Raw genomic sequence first — 15,900 nt, forward strand, 5'->3', positions numbered from 1 at the left:
TGGTCTTCTCCGATATAACCAAATCTTTATATACTGCTTGACATTATTTAGTTCTCAGAACACTTGCTTCTTTAACAGATGACTCATTCAGTTAGTTATACAACTGTACTGGTCTATGGTGTCTTAGCTGAAGTATTCAGGCAAATAAAGGTCTAATGATGCTACTGCTTTTGTTCATTTTATCATCTTACACAGAAGCCATTTTTCTTTTTTTAAAAGTGATATCCCAGACAGCAGTATCAAACTGTCCTATGAAGAGCTTTAAGATGCTTCAGAATGTCAGTCTTGTAGTTTCAAAAGCTCTCGTCAGCATTCACCATGTATAAGGTTGATAAAGTATGATGTTCTAAAATAATTCCTTTTGATTTCAACAGGCTTATTTCACTCTTTAGTTGATCAACTAAACATTTGTTTACATTTTTGGTCCAGAAATAAAGTCAGTAAAATTAAATCCCAACTTAAGAGACAAAATAATTTCTAAAAGGCAGCACCTTAGTTAGTTTATTACCAAGAGAAAGAGAAAACTACCTACCTATATTCTACCTGCCAGAATCTGTTTCTTGAAGTGACAGTTATGTAGCTTGAGTACCAGAAGAACAGAGTTTACAAGTGCAACAGCACCATGACTGTCTGTCCCCTCTTGCCCAAGCTGGAAGTAGTGCTTGTATGAACTGTTCGTCTGACCTCCATGGCCTGTAGTTATATAGTGGTTATGATTACAATCACCCACCACTCCCTCACCAACAACAGGAGAGGAGCAGTGACCCGGTCAACTGCAAAGCAGGTTAAACTCTCATTACCATCTTCCTGCTTTGCTTTCTACCTTTCTCCCCATGAAGGGAGAGGAGAGATACCAGATCACCCCTGGAAGACACTGGACCCACCCACTGACACCATACTTCTGAGTGGAGTACAGTGGTTAAAATGGGGAGGAGTGTGTTGTTTTTATGTGAATAATTTTTGGACTGGGGAAGCTTGAGGTTTTGTTTATTTGCTAATTAATGGGTCTGAGTATGGCTTTGTTATTTGAGTATTGTTAATGCTGTTTGCTACCCCTCCCAGATGTTATGTTATATGAAATACTGATGTATTATATGATTTCCCTCTTATGGTATTGTGTATTGTATATCTTTTTTGGCTGTAAGTAGCTTAAAGACCTTTGGGTAAAGGTAAAGGGACCCTTGACCATTAGGTTTAGTTGTGACAGACTCTGGGGTTGCAGCGCTCATCTCGCTTTATTGGCCGAGGGAGACAGTGTACAGCTTCCGGGTCATGTGGCCAGCATGACTAAGCCGCTTCTGGCAAACCAGAGCAGCACACGGAAACACCGTTTACCTTCCTGCCGGAGCGGTACCTATTTATCTACTTGCACTTTGACGTGCTTTCGAACTGCTAGGTTGGCAGGAGCAGGGACTGAGCAACGGCAGCTCACCCCGTTGGGGAGATTCGACCCGTCGACCTTCTGATCGGCAAGTCCTAGGCTCTGTGGTTTAACCCACAGCACCACCCGCATCCCTCGACCTTTGGGTAGCAAGTGACTAATAAATGGGGGGGGGGGAGAGAGATGGAAATTTGCCCGAAGCCTAGAGAGTGAATCACAATGAGAATTTCTTATAATTTTAGGGATTCCTTCAGTTACTATAATCTGAAGCACATAATGACCTTTTTGCTGATGCCTAGGCAATATGAAAGTAAAGTAAACCAGTGCCACCAGACAGAAACAGAGTAACTCAATATGGTTATGATTTTTTCTCAAATTTGTTTTATATTTTTCTAAGCCACTTTAATATTTTTCCCCAATCAAGTGGTATATGTATGTATGCATGTATAAATAAATAAATAAATGAATGAATGAATGAATGAATAAGTGCAGAGAAGGCCTAACAACAGGCTATTCCACAGGCGACCACACATTCTTGTAAGTAAAAAGCTTATACCTATTAAATCTGTGGTTACTGAATACTGTTCCACATTTAAACAGTTATGTGTTTTACTTGTAGACTATTTTGAGAGTGCTGAAAGCAATTTAAGATAAGGGTTAAAACACTAGAGATAAAAATGTAGGAAGCAAATAACACAAGACAGACTTCAATCCTGGTTTGGTATTCTGGCTTGTTAGCAATCTGTAGTGTGAACAAACAACTCCTTGCCAGTTTGGGTGCAGCAACAAACAATATGTTGCTAACCAGTAATACAAGCTTTATATCATTTCTCATGGAGTAAAAAGGGAAAGAGGTTGGCAAGTGGGCCTGCAGTTCATGTCAGCTCATTCATATTCAGACTATAGCATGTTGTTACACTGGGCCAGTACGCAAATTTAGAGCCATATTGAACAATTCTTCCCTCCCAAAACAGCCTTGTCCACATGCAATACAGGAATAACCCTAGGCTACAATTCATGGTTAGCGAGGCGAGTGCTTAACCACAGCACTGGATTAAAACTGCTAGCTAAGTCAAACTTTTGCTTAGCTCACCGTGGGACTATTCAAGACTGGGGAGGAGCAATGCAGTTTAGAGCTTCTCTCCAGGAGCCCATACAACTCCAGGAAGTCAGTCTGGTTTACCATGTCATGGAAACCAGGCCAGTGTAACATTTCCTTGTGGGGATTATGCTCCAGCCTCCTGATCATTTTGATCTTCCCTATCCTTTCAGTTATTGATTCTCTCAAAAAATGTTAGCAGGGCAGAAGCTTATTTGATAATTTGATAGTGCTTTCTACCAATTTATACAGAACAGTTGTTATAATTAGCTGGTAACTTCCTGGATGTTCAATTAGCTACTTTCCAGCCCTCTAGTATAGAAGCTAATGTTAGGAACAAGTTATACATTATTGTAAGAAGATCAGCAATTTTACATTTGGGTTCCTTAAGAACTCAAGTGGATTTATTGCCCCAGTGACCTGTCAGTTAGTACTAGAACTCTCTCTCCAAGCTCTCCATCTTTCCCTAGCGCACCTTTCCATCTCTTATCAGGATCCAAACATGTCTTGGACAGTTTCTGTTTCCAACATATTCAAACATATCAGTTTTTATTGTTTTAGGCTTCAACCCTATAGCCAGTTTCAATGGGACTCACTTTTGAGCAGACACATGTAGGATTGTGCTGCTAATGTATCTAACAATATACTCAATTCCTTCCCTCTGCTTCCCTCTTTTGCATAATTTTTTGCTTCTTTTTGCTTTCATGTTCTCTTATTCAATTTGAGGGGGGGATGCCTTCTTGCCCCTGAATCTGTAGCATATGTTCTAGTTTACCTTCTATTGCCATGGCTTCAAATAAACTCCAAGCTTTTAAAAGAGTTGTGATTCTCTTGACTCTCCCTGTCATACTCATTTTTAAAATAAGTTTACTTTTCAAAGTCAAATGTGACTGTTTTGAACTGTGTACACACTATAGTTTTAAAGAATGTTCAAAACACATTCTTTCTCTCAAAGAATTCTGGGCGCTGTAGCTCAGCCCTCACAGAGTTACAACTCCCATCAACTCCTCATTACAGTGCCCAGAATTCTTTGAGGGAAAGAATGTGCTTTAAAGATATAGCATATACAGAACCTTGGATTTCTACTGGCAATTTCCAGTTACATGTATACTGAATTTCATATCACTGTGGTCACTGTTCCCCTTAGTTTAGCAACACTTACATCTTGTTCTAGGTCCTGGTCAACACAATTAATTCCAGCTCCATACCCCATTCATTCCCTAGCCAACTGTTTTAAGAAACAGTCATTTAGGGTATCTAGAAACGTAGTCTCTTTGTCATTATATCACTCTATGCAATGTCATCCACTATTAACACTTTGGATCCCTCTGATTTATTTCTCCATTTCAAGTTCAACTTGATGGGGGGGCGGCGGTATGATACTATGTCTCCAGTAATGACATTATTTTTCAAATCCTGCTTCTGTGGAGGAGTCTGCACTTTTTCTAGATTGGTTTCTATGCCCTCTTTGACATGCGGTGCTATACCACCCTTAAGACACATTTCTTCGCTCTATGTATTCAGGAGAGCCCTGAAAGGGCACTGATTATCCCCATTCCACCAGATTCTTCTTATACCCACTATATTTACACAATAACGTAAGAATAGCCCTGCTGGATCAGGCCAGTGATCCACCTAGTCCAGCATCCTGTTCTCACAGTGGCCATCCTAATGCATAGGGAAGCCTGCAAGTAGGACCTGAGCACAACAGCACTCTTTCCTCCTGAGGATTCCAGGAACTGGATCCTATTTGCCTTACAAGGGAATTTTCAGGGCGAGTAGGGAAGCCATTCATTTAATGTATTGTCATCAAAATATAGTGAATATACTCCCTGCTCTACACCAGAATTATGCATCCATTTCAGAAAACATGGGTTAAAATACAACATGACTCTTGCAGAGGTAAATCAATTAAAAACATGTTTGAAAGATTCTTGTTCCAAATGCAAAAAATAAAATTACCTATCTGATCAATGTTAACATTTATTTGTTTACAGTGGTCCGTTCTTAAGCCGAAACCGTTCTTAACCTGAGGTGTGCTTTCTCTAATGGGCATCCTGCTGCAGCCATGCCACAACTTCCACTTGCATCCTGGGGCAAAGTTCGCTACCAGGAGCATCTAATTCCAGATTAGCGGAGCTTGTTACCCGATGCATTCGTAAGGAGGACGGTACGTAACCCAAGGTTCCACTGTAATTTTAAAACAAGTCTACAAATGATTATATTGCCCAGAGCAAGGCATACACACACTTCCAAGAAGACTAATTTAAGTAATACAGCAGTAGCAGTTATGTTTGTTTGCTACTTCACAAAGTTACAATATATTGTATTTATGTAGTGGGACGTTTCAGTTCTCAACTCATTCTTAATTCATATTTAGCACCCGCTGCAAATGCTCCCCCCCCCCTTCATTTTACAAATGGGCAAGTCACTGAATCTGTGGCTAGCTGAGACAGAAGTCCAGTGAATGAATGAATGAATAAGTTTATTACGGTCATAGACCAGAAGGAAAAAACATAAAGACAACAGTAGTTTACGAGGGAATGATGGTGTCAATTAAAAGTTGTAAAATTATACATAAAAACAATACACATGTGCACTCACACCCACACACAAAAAAAAAAAAAAAGGGGGGGGGGGCTTGTCCAAGGGTCAGATCTTTTACTTTTTTACAACTAATGCCCTCCGCTTGATCGCGGCCGCAGAAAACTTGGCCACTTTCAGTGTTACTTCTGGGTTTTTATCTCCTAGTAGGATTTTCAGCCGCTGAGATTCAGATCGACCTGGAAATTTCTGAACGATAGGAGAGATAAACAGTGACCTGATATCCCCGTAGAGGTCGCAGTGTAACAACACATGTGAAGCCGTTTCCACCTCCTTCAGACCACATGGGCAAACTCGTTCGGCATAGGGTGTGCCCTCGTATCTGCCCTTTAGTAAGGCAGATGGCAGTACATCAAATCTGGTAAGGGTAAACGCCCGCCTATATTTTGCGATTTGTAGATCCAGCAAATATGGGGTTAAATTAAACCCTTTCCCATAATCTTGGATAGCTGGGTATTTATCTATCTTGCTCATATGGTCCTGAAGCTCTACATCTCCTATTCGCTGGCTCACCATCATTTTAGCCTTTTCAAAACCTGCGGCTATAAGTTCTTGTAGGGAAAGCCCCAGGCCCTTCAATTTTTCATAAAGCGACAATCTCCATTTAGACTGAAACGGGTCTAATAAAGTCAATGGAGCCACTCCCACTGGGAAAAATATGAGTTTTAGCCAGAAGTGAATCTTCAGGATCCATATCCTGGCATTAATAGGGAGTTGACCTACCTCCAGCCTAATGGCAGTGTTGGAGACACAGGTAGGTAACCCTAGTAGGGAGCGGTAAAATTTAGTTTGTACAGATTCCAGGGACTTAAGTTTTTGGCAGTTAAATATCTGGGTGCCATACATCAGTTGTGGAAGTATTTTTGCAACAAAGACCTGGGAGGCGGCAGGAACATATTGACCTCCTTTTCTGTAAAAGAATCTTATGATAGCTCTAAAAGATCTTTGCGCATTTGCAATGGAATTCTTAATCTGATGGCACCAAGATCCCTTCTCATCAAAAATTATTCCAAGATATCTAAAAGATGTTACTTGCTCAATAGGTTGGTTATTGATTTTCCATTTATGTCGGAGTTTTCTCTTGGGGAACACCATAATTTTTGATTTAGTGTAATTTATTATTAGGTGTTCAGCTTCGCAATACTCTGTAAGAGCTCGTAAAAGTTTTCTTAGACCCACACAAGAGAAGGAAATAAGTGCCGCATCATCTGCGTACAAAAGGACTGGGATTGGTATATTGTTTAGGTTTGGGGAGTGAGTACTTGCTTCCTCCATCTTTCCGACTAAGGAGTTTATATAGAAGTTGAATAGAATAGGGGCAAGGACACAGCCTTGCTTGACACCATGGAAACTTTGGATTTCCTTTGATAGGTTCCCATAACGGTCGCATCTAACACGGATCCGAGTATTTTCATGTAGTCTACGGATAAGAAGCAAAAGACGTCTATCGATGTTTGTGGCATTTAATTTTTCCCAAAGTCTATGCCGGGGTATCGAATCGAAAGCTGATTTGAAATCTATAAAGGCTACATAGAGAGAGCCTCCTTTCTTTGAGGTGTATTTCTCCACTAGATGTTGCAATACCAGTCCTTGGTCTAGAGTTGATCTATGTGCCCTGAAACCAGCCTGGGCTTCCTTTAGGATGTGCTCCTGTTCCAGCCAGTCCGCAAACTTTTCACGTAAGTGAGTTGCATAAAGTTTGCTAATGATGCTTAAGAGACTGATTGGTCTGTAATTGGCTGGATCAAGTTTACAGCCTTTCTTGAATATGGGAACGATGATTGCCAGTCCCCAGTCCTCTGGTATTATTGCTGTTTGATCTATGCTGGTGAAAAGGGTGGCAAGGACTGGGGCCCACCAGTCAATATTGGCTTTGAGAAGCTCAGGAGAGATATTATCTGCTCCCGGGGCTTTTCTATGTTTGAGTGCCTGAATAAGCCTCCTAATCTCCGCAACCGACACCGGAGGCCACTCATCACCTGCCGCACACTGTATTAGTGGCTGTGTCAAAGGCAGAGCTGAATATAAAGATTGAAAAAATGCCTCCCAAGTCCCTGCAGGTATTGTATACTCCACTTCTGAGGAAGTAGATCGCACTCCATTTGCTACCAGTCTCCAGAAGGTGGCTGAATCTCTCTCTCTGGATGCATCTATTAGGCATTTCCATTCTCTTTTCTGTGCCAGGAGTTTTTTGTTTTTGATCAGAATTTTATAGTTTCGTTTATCTTCAAACCAGCCCGTGGGGAGTTGGGGTAAATTGGCAGATCTATAATTCTTGTATTTTTTCAGTAAGTTTAGCTTCATGTCCTGACATTCTTGATCAAACCAGGGTTTGGAGTTTTTATATGCTGAAGATTGCCTACTTGGCCTGTTCCTTTTTTCCTTCAGGGAATCTTGAAGGAGTGAAATTAACTCCTGAAATAAATTTATCTTTAGTTCATGTCTAGAGGAAGTTATAAGGTTTTCTCTCTTAGTGAGGAATTCCTTTGAGCATAGCCTACTTGAAATTTCCTTATGCAGTTCATCTGTCCATCTGATACGCGAATATCTGAGCTCCAGAGCTGTAGGACTCGAATGCTCGATTTTCTCAGCGCAGGATAAATCCTTTCCCGCAGCTACGAGAGCACTTAATGGCAGATGGTCACTGTCTAAGCGCTCCTCCACTTTACATTCCAGAACTTTGTTTTGAAAATCATACGACACGATTATATAGTCAATTGTGGAGGCGCCATTGTTAGATATAAATGTGAATTCTCCAACCTTCTCCCCCTCTGTACGGCCATTTAGTATAACCAAGTCCAAGTTGTTGACCAAGTGTAGTAGGCATAAGCCGGCATAATTGCAGCCTTTATCCTTTGAGACTCTAGCTGGTATTGGGTGGGTTTCCTCTATAATGGGGACTGTTTCGTGGAAATGGGCATACAAAGCCTCATCAGATTGTCCAGTTCTGGCATTTAGGTCGCCTGCCACCACTACAGAGGCATCAGGAAATTGATTTGATAGTTTGTCAAGATACTGTTCTAACTGAGCCCAAGTGTTTCTTATCAATCTTTTCTCTCTTTGTGGGGGTAGGTATACGTTAATCAGCAACAAGCTGTGGGTTCTCCACTGTACATGCACAGCTGTGGCCAGATGGTCTAGTGGGTCTAGTTCTTTAAATATGGCCCTTAGCCTTGTTGAAATTAGGGTAACTAACCCACCTTTAACTCGCCCCCCTCTAGTACTTAAAAGACCTGGGAGGGAGAACGCAGAAAAACCATTTAGCTCCACTTCACTTGTGCTCCAGGTCTCCTGGAGGAACACAATGTCATGTCTCTGGATGTATTTAGCAAAGGATTGGTCAGAAACCCTCTTTTGCCAACCTGCAATATTCCAAGTTAGCAAGGCAAGGTTGCACGCTGTCTTGCCAAACATTGATCTTAGTCAATTTGCCTTTAAAAGATTTTTTGGGCCTATCTTTTTATCTGTTAATTGGATTTCATTCATTTTGGCAATGTCCATAGATGTATTGTCGCCCAGGTACTCAATGGAATCAATTGAAGGGTGCAGCGTGCTAACATTAGTGATCAGTACTCCTTTTTTTGGCGAATCTACCTTGAGGTGTTCTATTTGACTGGTACCAAGTTCATCCTCATCCAGGTATCTCATGCTGGTCCAAGAGCGCGTTGTGATTGAAGTCCAGTGTTCTATTTAAGCTTTCCCAACCTGGTGCCCTCCAAATTATTCAAATTCCAACTCCCATCAGCCTCAATCAGCATGATACATTGTCTGGGATGATGAAACCTGAATCCAAAACATTTGGAGGGCAGCATGTTGAAGAAAGGCTGTTCTATCTACTTGCTCCAGTTACTCTGTCACAATGAATTTCCTTAACTCAAATTAGGAATGCCACTACCAGTTAACTTTTATTTATTTATACTCCAACTTTCCTCAACTGCAAGACCTAAGGCAATATTCACAAGGCACTCAGTTTTGATAATGATAATGCTTACCTTGGGTATACAGTGACAAATCAAAGAGACAATAAAAGCATGTGAAGTTTTGTTGGTTAAAGAAAAAAAATCAAAAATCCACTATCGGGCAATACCTTTATTAGAACCTCAAAAAATCTTAAGTCTTGTAAGCTAGCTAACTAAAGAAGGCCACTGGGACTAATGATAGAAATGGCACCATGATATATGTCTAACCAGCCCCCTAAGCATTTTAACAAGTGACTACAATATTACTTTCTTTTAAGATTTTAGTACACTTCTGGCCTAGATCTAATCTTTTAAAAAATAACTGATAATCCCCAACCTATGAAGTCCTTTTGTTGTGGCTAATTGTTTAACCAATAACTGGTATTGCATTTTACCAGAGTTCAAGAACAAAAAAGGGAATGCTTCACGTTGCCTTAATCTACTACCCCTGGCAATTAATTAAACAAATATGTATGTAAAAAAATTATACATATGAAGTATTGCTGAACATGTAATAAATTTACAAAAGGAAGTTTGCCATACATTAACCAAGAAAATCTAAGAACAACTCAAGGAGTGACAGCAAATAATCAAAACTGACACATATTCAATACGCCATTTTAAACCAAACCAACTCCCAGGACCAAAAAAAAGTTTTGAAATTATGAATATTGGTTTATTTTTTGAAATATTTATTGCCGTGTATCACTTCACTTAATATGTCTCAAAGCAGAGTTTTAAATTAATATACTATCTCAATATTAATTTAATGCAAAACTTGAGAAATTCTAAAACTGTTCTCTCACAACAGCATCCAAATGAAAAGCTAGCCACTTAATTCAAAGCAAAATTCACAGAAGTCTTACTACAACAACACATTACAGGATCTGTCACAAATATTCTGAACCACTTTCGTCTTGAACAACTTGTTAGCTAAGAAATAAGGTGCATTAAAAACATTACACAAAGAAACTCAGACTCAACTTTAAAGCTTTTACATTATGAGAACTATAATAAATGCACCAGGAATGGGGACAAGAGAAAGGAGGTCAGTAACACCACATAAGGCATCTGGCATGTCAGTATGACAGCAATCAATAAAATACATTCACAAGCATACTATGCATTTTCCTTACATCTTACAGCATCTGTATAGTTTTAAGCATCTCCACTAGTATTTCCTTGTGCCTACTATACAGTGTTGATATATTTTACCAAGTATTCATTCAATACCCTATTTTTTACTTCTAAAATCACAATTTTTAAAATGGTGAACAGATGACAACATACCTTTAGCAGCTTAAATCCAGACCCAAAAGAGGCCCTGGCAGAAATATTTACTATCTGCCATGACCAAGAAATTGCTACCAACCATACTGCATAGTAAGTAGCATAATATAAACTAGAAGACTAGACTCCTGTCCCTGCCCCCACACCAGTTCTACTCCAAGTAAAAGTTGCCCAGCAGCATTATGTACCAAGTTTTCTAGTTATCTGTGAATTAGCCATGGAACACACGTGGATATCTAGCAGTTCTGGTTCACAATAAACTGGTTTAATTAGTTCAGAATGCAACTGACTAAGAAGCTTCCTTTGAAAGACCTGCACACTCCTTACAGCGATTGATAATCCTCTTCATCTTTATTGTGTTCCATGAATGTCAAAGTAGTCCATATCATTTGTCTACCTTTGCTACTGACCAGACACCAGTTTTGAACAGTGTTTATGTGACAAGAACTAACCTATTAAGTTTGAACTCACAAAAAAAAAAATCAGATACAGCTCTCATTGCCTAACTTTTCAGCACCATTTGGAACAGCTACATACAAATATACACAAGTTTCCCCAATGTTTTATTGATTTGAAGCAACTTTTAGTAGGCCTCTTAGCCTCACAATGTCTGTGGTTGGAAAATGAGCATAACACTGCTTGCGAAATATCCAAGTGAGGTTATGTCTTGCTTTGCACAGCAACAGAAGGAACTGCAAGGACAACTACCTCAGTGCTGCCAGCATAAGGAAGAGGCTGGAAAGGGCATAATTAGGAGTAGGTCATAGCTAGCAAGAGGAAGGTGAGCATCATGGCCACACATATATAACCTAGGATGGCAAAGCCTCTGTTGCACAGCAAGGGCATTAAAGTGAAAGCTAAGACTCAAGATCACATCTTTAAAGCAGACAGTGACAAACATGTAATGGGTATAATTTTTGGAGCCTTTCACAAATATTTGTTACCCTGTTCGGCTGGACAACAGGAAACAGAGGGAAGATTTAGTGGGTTTTGCTTTGTTTTTTAATTGGGCCAGCTTTGTTTGTATAAGTTTTGAACTATACAATTTTTCTGAGTACCCAAAAATCCTTTTGACAACACCAACATGGGCTAGAATTTATTCATCGCTTTAAATCAGCACTCTTTTGCATGCAGTGAGAGAAGCGCAGTTGCTTAAGTTAACGACGCAATCCGTTCCCATGGGAAATGGCAAGCTTTAAAAATCAAGTCATGCTGAGAACATAAGCGGGTAGCCGAAGTGCGCCGTCCTTTCGTTAGCTCCGAGTGCCAGGACGTCAAGATTGATTTCACCGGCGTTACATAGTACAGTAGCTGAAACGGCGTTGTATAACCAGCAGCCAACGCGCGTGCGCAGACGACGCCCAAACCTCTCCCATTTCCTCCCCCCCCTTTCCTCCCCGCAACCGGGAACCTTCTGAATGGGGATTTATAAAAACCGACCGGCTAAATAAAAAAAGAGCCGCATCCTCGCGCCCACTCATTCACTGACCTCCACCGGTTGATCCCCACATTGGAGGAGCCCGCGAACCAGGGGTCCAGGATGTAGACGCAGCGCACCGTGTCGGCGCCTTGGATGACTTCCCTCAGCGCCGGGTTGTCGTGGAGCCGGAGTCCCTTGCGGAACCAGTGCACCGCGTTCACCCCCATCTTCCGAGGGGCGCCCGGTTACTCCCCTCACAGGTTCTCCTGGCGGCGGAGGCCGGTGGATGTTGAGGCGGCGGGTGGGGGAAGATAAGTCGGAGGGAAGACCGGCTGTTCAGGAATAAATGAAGTCGGCGTCGCGGCTCATGCCGAGCCGGGGTCCCACCACTGAGGGAAAACACCCTCAGGGGGGGTTATACAGAAGAAGGAACAGGGGAGCCAAGGGGAGCGGGGAGCCGTAGGCAGCGGCGGCTTTAGGACCCGGTGGAGGCGGCAGCTGCGGCTGTGGAGGCGGCAGCAGCTCCGGCGGCAGTGGCGATGGCCTCCAGCGAGAAACGCATTACCCCTTCTTTCCTCAGCCCCGCGTCCGCTCCACGCAGTTGGCGGTTAGAAGATGGGGGGGGGGTCGAAGAGCTCCGCGGAGTTCGACGCAGACCCGGCTCGAGCTGAACGGACGGCGGTTAGTTCCCTTCCTGGATGTTTTTTTCCCCCTCACACGCAGCCACAAACCGGCCGCCGCTCTCCTCGCCGCCCGCCCTGTGACTCTGCGCAGCAACCCTGCACTACAGGAGCCACCCGGCACCGCCCCCTCCTCCCCATTGGCTGCCCGCGCAGCACGTGACCTCCGGCCGTCTCACGTTTCTGAAATGTGTTTACGGGTTTCTGGCGGAGGGAGGGAAGGAGCGGGTATCTCTGCGCGCGCGCGCGCGTAGCGCAGAGCTCGGGAGCCACGCGGGGCTGAGAGAACCAAAGCCACAAAACTTAACGGCTTCCTTTAAAGCACTATCAACACACACACAGAGGGACGAGCTCGTCTGAAACGGCGAAGCTCCAGCCGCGAGCCGCCCTCAGTCGACGGACAAACAAATACAAAATGAGGTCAGGGGGCGTGGCTAACCGGCCTCCTGACCACGCCCTCAGGGCGGGCGCGAATGTCCCGGATGAGCACGGGGCTTCGGTGGAGGTTTCTGCTAAGCGCGTGGCGAGCCGCGTAAATGCGCGCGGGCGCCGGAGCCGCTGGGTTACATATGCGCGCGTGCATGTACGTGCGGGGTGCGCGCACTGGTGTCTCTACTTCCCCCCGTCCCCGCTTTTATTGCAGCCGCCTGGGCCAGCCCGTGCGCGGCTCGTGTTTGCAACACATGGGTGAGGCGTGGGCGAGCGCGCCGTTCGGGTCCTTCCGCTCGCACGGATGGCGACGCGGGCGGGAAGAGGCAGCGCTGCGAACCTTTGAGAAGTCGTCGTTATGTAACTGAAGTGCGTGAGGCGGCTGCGGCCTCGCTGTCACCTCGCAGTGGTGCTTCCGCCCTGCCACTGTTACGGTCCGCGTCATGCGCTGTATTTTAATTTACTTAGTTCGCCACGCTCTGTAGCCAAATAAAAACCCAGAACCTCTTCCGTAGGGCAAATAAAACCCCACCTCTGCTCGTGTTTTATTTACCAGTGCCAGTTCACTTAAAGGTTCGCCCGCCAATATGAGGATGCAGCTGAGTGTTGGTAATTGTGGATTGGAAATGGACTTTTGCAGACCTTTCTCAGAAGATAGTTTCAAGAACTTCGATATACAGTTTTTGCTGGCATATTTTTAACAAAAAGTATAAACTACTCTCACATTACTCGATAACCCAGATTATGTCATCTGAGATTCCCTCTAAACCAGGACCTGCAGCACTGACGGAGATGCTGAGGCAAATGAGGAGACACAGATGGGAAGGCGGGTTTTGGTACTTATTTCTACCATGCAGATTACTTTCGTGTGGGAATATTTGATGGCTCCTGTTTGGAAGCTGTACTGTTTACACTGCCTCGGTAATCTGGAGCATCTAATGGATCTCCCTCTTTCTCACACTCCACAGAGAAAGGGAGACAAAGAGTACAACAAAAACAATTACAACATAATAAAATAACAGTAATGTGGTTGCAAGAGTGGAACCATTGTCCTACTTTCTCCCCTCACAGCTTCCATAATGGGACAGGAGAAAGCCAGTTTGATGGGATAAATTGCTCATTCCCTCTCCAAAGCCTAACTTCATAAATGAAAAAGTCTATATTTGATAAAGTGGATACCCTAATCTTGCTCTAAACAAGCTAGACAGAAATAGGAAGTATCTCCTATGCCAACAACATTAGATTAGACAGACTTTAGATTGGTCAAGGCTATCCTGCATTTTCATCCACTTTGCACCAAAATAAGCCCATACCCTGTCATTTCTTACCACACAGAAGCCTTAAAAAAAAATTGCTCTACACCATTTGGAAAGTAGCTGCAAGCAAAACTATTAATTCACATACTTTTCCCAGAGTGCATTTTTTCTCAGAATATCTGCTTTCAAAGCCACTTGAAGATACCATGCATTTAAGCACATGGCTTCCCTTATTAGACTTAGAGAATCATGGAGTCTGTAGCTTTGCCCCTCACAAAACTACAATTTCCAGTACCCTTACTACACAACAGTTGCCTGGATTCTTTGGGGGAACCTTTAAATGTATGTCATGGATGTGACCCTAGTAAGTTGAGGTGCTGATTTAGTGGGAATTTGAAGACTAGGGTTGTATACGCACAAAGCATTTGAAACACATTCTTTTCTGCAAAGCATTTTGGGCACTGTTAGTTTACCCTTCACAGAGTTACAATTCCCAGCAGCTCCTAACAAACTACAGTGCTCAGAATTCTTTGAGGGAAAGAATACCCTTCAAATGTGTTTTCTAGGTTTAGTGTGTACACAGCCTACGGCACATCCAGATGATTGTGCAACAGAATAATATCTTTAACATTATGTGAAGAGAGTTTGCCTTAGGGACTTTGGTTTCATGATAATGAGGTATATAGGTGTTCACATCCAAGCCACCTTGGGTCACACCCACTTTGGAAGCATGCCTGGTCTAACAGTACCTAAGAGGCTTGGGAGAGGGAGGGGGTTGCAGACAGCTTCTGTTTAATACACTATAAGGTGGTGTAGGTTTTATGGGGCCAAAATAATGTCGCTGGGAATCTAGTATTAACTGTGTGCTTGACCTGCTCAGCATATTCACTTGCAATTAAGTGGATTACTACAAAGACACTACAAATCTCCAGTGCTCCCTCTTTCATAGGAAACTAATCCTATAAAAAGACTGACCTGTATTTTTAACAATTCACAGCTTCCTACACTTTCACTTTTATGCTAAATTTGAAGCTGGGGCATATGAAGATTGTGTATCTTAAGAATGTAGGTACTGCATTATTTATTGAAAAAAAATATTAGCTGATCTTCAGTTTTGTCTCTCGGGGTGAGGTACAGCATAAAATACAGTAAATACAATCAAATAACAAATTGCATCAGCAGTTTAAAAAATGTTTTGCAGTTTTCCACATGTTCGGAGACTTAGCTGCTGGTATCATGGACTGCAAAGCCTATGGTTGCTCATTCTGCAGTTGGCATGGATTAATAGTGACACATGTGTCACTACAGTAGGATGAAGTTGCAGGCACAGGCTGACCACTGGAGTTAGATGTGTGCTAGATGTAATCTACCTCCATCCCCTTCAAAAGTACCATGCAGATACAGAAAAGGAACTGAGGAATTCAAGAGAGAGAGCATGGCCCACTGTCTTTAAGGGTAGACCTCTACTTGAAAGACATTCCTTTAATAGCCAAGGGAAGGGTTTCTCCATAAGCCTAACGCAGTGGAGGAATGTGAATGAAGCACTGTGTGTCTACCTCAAAATGTTTGCAGGTGCAAACAGTATGCAAGGCAAGATCAGGTATAACCACCCAGATACCATCACAAGCACAAATAATAATGAATGCACAATAAAAAAGATGTCCAGAGGGATGCTTAAGTAGATGGGAGGATAACACTTGTTCTAGAATGCTACCATACCTTTCCTTTCCTTATGCAAAAGAAGGCAGATTACAGTCTTTGGTGAGAAAGTTACTTCTTCAA

The 15,900-nt window shown here is 42.7% G+C and overlaps 1 protein-coding gene across 4 annotated transcripts in view; it reads right to left on the reverse strand.

Annotated features, from left to right (window-relative positions):
• The window catches only part of CRY1 (cryptochrome circadian regulator 1), a 35,925-nt gene extending 22,886 nt beyond the window's left edge, over positions 1–13,039 (reverse strand). The window contains exon 1 of one of the 4 annotated variants that reach the window (XM_083574106.1): positions 11,823–13,039. In XM_083574106.1, the coding sequence (XP_083430232.1) occupies positions 11,823–11,980 (158 nt within the window). In that variant the 5' untranslated portion in view covers positions 11,981–13,039. The remainder of the gene's footprint in view (positions 1–11,822) is intronic. The other 3 variants (XM_083574105.1, XM_083574108.1, XM_083574107.1) reach the window with 3 other exon arrangements.
• Positions 13,040–15,900: the final 2,861 nt, after the last annotated feature.

Source organism: Podarcis filfolensis, assembly GCF_964270895.1.
Source record: "Podarcis filfolensis genome assembly, chromosome: 10".
Classification (NCBI taxonomy): Eukaryota; Metazoa; Chordata; class Lepidosauria; order Squamata; family Lacertidae; genus Podarcis; species Podarcis filfolensis.